The sequence below is a fragment of the Salpingoeca rosetta genome, assembly GCF_000188695.1.
Source record: "Salpingoeca rosetta unplaced genomic scaffold supercont1.33, whole genome shotgun sequence".
Taxonomy (NCBI): Eukaryota; class Choanoflagellata; order Craspedida; family Salpingoecidae; genus Salpingoeca; species Salpingoeca rosetta.
This window is the reverse complement of record NW_004754901.1, coordinates 654,606-660,913: the sequence shown is the minus strand read 5'-3', so window position 1 is coordinate 660,913 and position 6,308 is coordinate 654,606. Positions and strand designations below refer to the sequence as shown.

The following is a 6,308-nucleotide window of genomic DNA, read 5'->3' as shown; positions in this document are numbered from 1 at the left end:
TGTGTGTGTGTGTGTGTGTGTGTGTGTGTGTGTGTGTGTGTGTGTGTGTGTGTGTGTGTGTGTGTGTGTGTGTGTGTGTGTGTGTGTGTAAAGGGGTAGTGGGGTTTCTTCCTTGATTATCAGCCCACACTTCGTAACTCAACCACAATTATCGAAACCAGCTGGGCTTACCCAGTGAGGACGGTGTGTGCGTCGTGTGAGAACTCGACGCTCCTGCAGTCCGACTGGTGTGGCACCCACTGCTTCAACTCCTGATGAAGGTGATACAGTGACGCAGAGGGAGGCAGAGACAGAAAGAGGGGCAGTGAATCAGACAGACACGCATGCACGCACGCACGCACACAGAAGCAGGTGCGTCGTGTGAGAAGGGTGACGAAGAGGGCGAGCAGGACTACAAGTTGCGCCCACGGGCGATGGGCAATTATCTTTGTCCCCAAATCGTCTCCATCACACTCTCCACTGCACCAACAATGCGCACCTTGCCCGTTCGAAGGTCAAACAGCATTGCAACGCCCGTCTCAAGCCCAACCGCAAAGTGGGACGCATCACTGGGGTCGAACACACACGCACGCACACGGCAGCTGTGAGCATGTGGTTGAATCTAGGATGAAACCGCACACAGGTTCAAGCATGCACACACGCACACAAACACCCCGTTAACAGCACACCAACACACCCAACGAACAATGACAATAACGACGACAACTGACGGGTTGACGGCGGCGCTGGTGGCCGGAATGCCTTTGCACGTGATTGTGCGGATGCACATGTCTGGAATGGGGACGAAGAGGGAAATTGGAGGTCGTTGGGGGGGGGCGTGAATGCATGCAGATATGTGTGTGTGTGTGTGTGTCTGTGTGTCTGTGTGTGTGCACTCACTCAACACCAGCGCTATCACCTCGTCATCATTGCGTATTCACCACCGCCACCACCACATGCAGCACCTTGGCGCATGTCCCAGAGCCTGACGGTGCTGTCGAGACTGGCGGAGAGCACGAGGTCACCCCTGTTGCTCACCGCCGACACCTGATGATCACATGCGCAGTTGGGGATGAGCGAATACGCGGCAATGGTGGGGTTTTGTATTCTTCGTGGCACACACCAACGCACACGCACACACACACACACAACCACACGTAGGACATAATCTGCGAGCATCAGGCAGTCCCCATCGTGTGTACCTGGTCCGTGTGCCCCTTGTACTTGAAGACGGTCGTGCACTGCTCGAAGTCGTGCCCAGCTATGCTGCAGTCGCCAGCACCAGCCGTCAATAGCAGTGGCTCACGCCTGCAGTGGTCGCGGTGGTGGTGGTCGTGGTCAATGATGATGATGGTGCATGGAGGGGAGAAGGTGTTGTGCAAACATAGTGAGTTTGAGTGATGGTTGAACAGCAAGGCGTGTTGTTGACGTGCAGTACACCGGTTCAAGGCAAGAACACCACCACCCATCTCAGTACCCATCCCATCATCAACATCACCAATCTGCCACGCAGTCCAATCCCTTCTGAAACCATCCGCTCACACAAGACACGCCGAAGACTGACTGGGAGAAGCAGAGGTCGCGAACGGTGCCGTCGTGCGGGCGAATGTCCCAGTGGGAATGCAGCTCGCACCGCTCCCCATCAAACCTGAACACACACACACGCACGCACGCACGCATACACACACACGTATGCATGGTGAGATGGCACTGCAAAAATCCTCAATGTGGACAACACACACACACACACACACACACACGCACACACACACACACGCACACACGCATGTACACACACACAGTCAATGACATTGGCCAGGACGCCTAACCGCATGATGTGGGCTGTCTTGTCGTTTGATCCAGAAGCGAGCATGGTGCCGTCACCGCTCCACGCCAGCGAATAAATCGAGCCCCTGCAGGCCATGGCAAACACACACACACATGCACACACGCACACACACGCACAAAGAGGGGCGCAGTGAATGTGTACGTGAACCAAGCAGAACAGCAATCACGTCGCTCAAACACCACAACACACACACACACACACAATACAGCAACACATGCGCATGCACGCATCACACAACTACAATACAGACACACACACACACATCACCACCACCTAACCATGCCCCTCCCTCCTCCATCGTGTAACCTGTGGTGCCGCTTGAGCTGGAGCATGACGGGCAGTGCGGGCACGGACCCGTCACCCATTGGCGGGTTGTCCTGGAACGCGTGTGTTGAGCACAGCCGCAGCGTCTGGCTGTTGGCGCCCACAGCGACGTAGGGAAGGTGCGGGTGGAACGAAAGGGACCGCACAGCCTATGTGTGTGTGTGTGTGTGTGTGTGTGTGTGTGTGTGTGTGCGTGTGTGTGTGTGTGTGTGTGTGTGTGTGTGTGTGTGTGTGTGTGTGTGTGTGTGTGTGTGCGTGAGTGAGACAGCATCTGCGTCATTGAACACATGCCATCATCGCCACCCCTTTCCCCTCTCTCGCCTCGACGGGGTTGCCAAGCTGAGGAGCAAGGAAACGGGCACGAACCAGCTGATCCTCAACGACACCGACGAGTTGCCGCTGGAAGCGAGGCGGGCAGGGCTCTGAAGGCGGCGATGATGATCATGGTTGGTGGTGGTGTAGCGGCGATGGTGGTGGTGTGTGATTGGTGACAGTGTCGAGTGGTGGTGAGGGTGGTGCATGTCATGAAGATCATCATTATCATGTGAGTGAACGACAAAGAGATGAATGACGCGAACAGTACAGCACACACAACAACAACAACAACAACAACAACAACAACAACAACAACAACAACAACAACAACAACAACAACAACAACAACAACAACACACACACACAATATGCATGGGCACCTCGTCGCTGGAGTCCGATGGATTGCTGCCCGTCTCCATCCCACGATGGCGGCGCGTTCACACCCCCGCTATCACCAACATGGCGGTATTGATGCTGCTGCTGAGGGGTCAAGACTGCACTCTGATCATGCCCACCACCACCACCATCACCATCGCCATCGCCATCGCCGTGGTGTCCGGTCCTTCGTCGCCGCCCCCGCCTGGGGGTACTTGTCATGGGGGCTGCAACAACGCTCCCGTCATCCGCCACCCGCATGCGCACACCCGTAGGCGAGCGTGCACCAGCATCATCACCGCCACCGCGATCACCGGCAGTCACGGGTGCACCGCCAAACCTCAAGCCCTCGCCATCTCCCTTTGCGGTGCGTGCACCACCACGGTTGCCTGCAAGCATTTGTGCTACGGGCGTCTCGGCCACAATGACATCATCGTCACGGCCGCCAGCAGCCCGACCGCCGCGTGTGTGAGTTGGCGTCATGTCCACGTTGTAGCGGCTGCCAACTTGGTGTGGTGCTGCCCCTACCGTGGCGGCGGCGGTGGTGGTGGTGGCGGTGGTGGTTCCTGGTGCACCACGAACGCCACCAGACCGTGGCCGCTGCTGTTGTTGTTGCTGATGATGGTCCTGTTGCTGCGGCTGCTGTTGTTGTTGATGATGTTGCTGTTCTTGTTCTTGTTGGTGGTGGTGGCGGTTGTTGTTGTCACCATCGGCACCGTGTCTGTGGTGTTTTGATGATGATTGCGGCCGCTCACGGCGTGTGGCCACCTGTCGACCATGCTGCTGCTGCTGCTGCTGGTGGTGGTGGTGTGCATTGCTTGCGTGGCTGTCGTGGCCAGCGCCACCATCGTCAATGTGTTTGCGGTTCTGGGATGCAAATGGAAGCAAGTCAGCAACAACAACAACACCGCCGTCATCGTGACTGCTACCACCAACGCCACGCTCACCATGACCCCTCCCCTCTCGTCTCCGCGCAGCGTCACCACCATCACCACGACCATGATCACCATCATCATAACTGTCACCAACACCACCAGGTACCCTTGTCTCTCCTCTTTGCTGGTCCCCCTCACGCTGCCGCTGGTGCTGCTGTGTCATCACGCCCTGCCCTGCATCACCACGACGACCACCACCACCGCCGACACCGCCGACGTCACGTCGCCGCACCTCCACGTATGCGTCTGACACGCCCTTGAGCTCGCGCTTGAGGCGGATCAGGCCAAGACCAAGCAGCGTGTCGAGGTAATCTGGCGGGAACAGCGGCGCCGTCGTGTCGTGTGCTGCACCGTTGCCCGCTGCTGGTGTCCCCGACGACGACGATGGTGGTGGGGCTACTGCTGGTGGTGGCATGCCAAGCATCGGCCCCAGGATCCCATGCACGCGATCGAAGAGGTTGAGACGGCTGCCCGCACGCGTCCACGTGCGATATGAGGGCACGTCTGTGAGCCGCTCGTGGGTGAGCAGCTGGCACAGCGACGCAAACTCAGCCTGGTCCGTGCACAGCTGCTTCATCTCCGCCAGCAGCGCCAGCACAGCCGTGAGCAGCGCTTTGCTGATGACAAGATGGCCCTCCGTGATGACGCCACCGCCACTGCCGCCTCCGCTGCTGCCAGCATGACCGTTGCTGATGGGGGCACCTGCGCCCGTGGTGGTGACGCCGCCTGCTTGCCCGTTGGCCATCATCATGGCGTTGAGGGCTGGCGACACGACGCCTGCACGCTGGGGGTTGCTGATACCACCGCCTCCGCGACCATCATGACCACCACCACCCCCTCCTCCCCCTCCAACACCGTGCCGGTGTGCAGCGTCATGGGTGGCGGTGTTTCCGCCGGCCTGCTGCTGCTGCTGCTTCTGTTGATGCTGCTGCTGTTGTATGGCGAGGACCTTGCCCTTGATAGCCTCTGGCAGCTCATCGTCGGTGGCCGGGTCAAAGGCCAGCAGCTCGATGTACTCCTGGCGCTTGACGAGGAAGCGCAGCTGCCGCGCTGCTTCTGGGCTAACGGTGGGCGGCTGCGTGCGCCCTCCAGAGCGCGTGTTGCGTGCGGGTGATGCGGGTGTTGAGGTGGAGGACGAGGAGAAGGGAGAGAGGGGAGGAAGCAGGACGTCGAGGGCGCGGTGCAGCGCACTCCACTTGCCGTCGAGCACGAGCGAACGCAGGTACAGCCCTTCCTGCGTGATGCCTGCGAGTGTGCACACGTTTGCCTCGCGTTCCAGGGCTCTCATGGACTGCAGCAGGCCACGTCGCCGGAGAAAGTCAAGCATCCAGTGCACCACATCGTCCTCAAACAGCACAACGTGTTGCATAGTGGTTTATGTGTGTGTGTGTGTGTCTGTATTCTTGTGTGTGTGTGTGTGTGTGTGTGTGTGTGTGTGTGTGTGTGTGTGTGTGTGTGTGTGTGTGTGTGTGTGTGTGTGTGTGTGTGTGTGTGTGTGTGTGTGTGTGTGTGCCTTCGCTCTGTATTGTGTGTTGGCTCGGCCGTTTTTCCTTGGCTGCACAGGAAAGTGCTGACATACAATGAGAATGAACAAAAGTATCATTTACACATAAACCAACAATGTAGAAAATAACTCAATTGAAGCCATCAGCGAAAATGAGGCAAGCGACCACAGCGGACGAACAAGCCGCTCTCGCCAAACGAGCGAGCGAGGGCTCACGTCTCACGTCACCACCAACATAACGTGTTGGTTAGGTAGTTGACTCGTAGAGGGCATTTGGGGTGGAGGGATGATACGCTGTTGGTGCTGTTGTCGCTGTCGCCGATGTTGCTGGTGTGGCATATACCGGTGGGTGTGCCAGCGATAGGGCAGAGGGACCCGAAAACGCCTCGTACATGGCGTTGGGCACCATGTTGCCAGTACCACCCCTGCCAACATATAGAGGGTTCGCCTCCATCCCCGCGACCACATGCAGTGGCGAGCCAAACGGTTCATTGTGTACGGGCGGCAGGGCGTGGCGGTGCCGCCGTCGCTTCCCGCCAGCTGCCACTGCCGCTGTGGATGATGCTGCTGCTGTTGCCACGCCAACCTTGCTGGATCGCCCACCACCACCACCACCACCACCGCTGCTGCTGCTGTTGCTGCTGTTGCGGGTGCGCCGACGAGCAAGCATCATCGCCACCACCACTAGCGCAATGACGGCAATAGCGGCCCCTACAGCGGCGAGGATGATGGTGAGGGTGTCGCTAGCAGCAGCACCGTCGTTCGTGCTCTCGTTGGTCCCGCCAGCACCGACAGATGTTGTGGTGGTTGTGGTGCCTGCTGTCATCCCTGAAGACGATCCCCCACCACCACCATCACCACCATCGCCATCACCGCCGCTGTTGTTGGTTGTGCTTCCTGCACCTGCTGTAGCTGTCGATGGTGTGAGCTGGGGCGGGGTGCCGGGTACAATCGGCGTTGTTGATGCTGTCGTTGTGGTCGTTGTCGTTGTGGTCGTTGTCGTTGTTGACGTTGTGGTTGTGGTCGT

General features: G+C 58.5%; 3 protein-coding genes across 3 annotated transcripts in view; all 3 read right to left on the bottom strand.

Moving 5' to 3' along the window:
• Positions 1-167: 167 nt before the first annotated feature.
• Positions 168-3,647, bottom strand: PTSG_10504 (uncharacterized protein; the record flags this gene model as incomplete). The annotated part of the gene is made up of 10 exons (XM_004988827.1): positions 2,848-3,647; positions 2,519-2,574; positions 2,135-2,301; positions 1,809-1,892; positions 1,544-1,627; positions 1,182-1,287; positions 945-1,026; positions 711-771; positions 479-548; positions 168-251 (listed from the first exon to the last, which is right to left on the bottom strand). Exons 1-10 carry the CDS (start codon positions 3,323-3,325, stop codon positions 168-170), a joined length of 1,272 nt encoding a protein of 423 aa, XP_004988884.1. The 5' UTR covers positions 3,326-3,647.
• Positions 3,648-3,939: 292 nt separating this feature from the next.
• On the bottom strand, positions 3,940-5,146 carry PTSG_10503 (uncharacterized protein; the record flags this gene model as incomplete). The annotated part of the gene is made up of 2 exons (XM_004988826.1): positions 3,940-3,951; positions 4,010-5,146. 2 exons carry the CDS (start codon positions 5,144-5,146, stop codon positions 3,940-3,942), a joined length of 1,149 nt encoding a protein of 382 aa, XP_004988883.1.
• Positions 5,147-5,272: 126 nt separating this feature from the next.
• The window catches only part of PTSG_13057 (uncharacterized protein), a 5,906-nt gene continuing 4,870 nt past the window's right edge, over positions 5,273-6,308 (bottom strand). The window contains exon 12 of the mRNA XM_004988825.1: positions 5,273-6,308. This exon is cut by the window's right edge and continues 533 nt beyond it. Coding sequence (XP_004988882.1) covers positions 5,529-6,308 — 780 coding nt within the window. The 3' untranslated portion in view covers positions 5,273-5,528.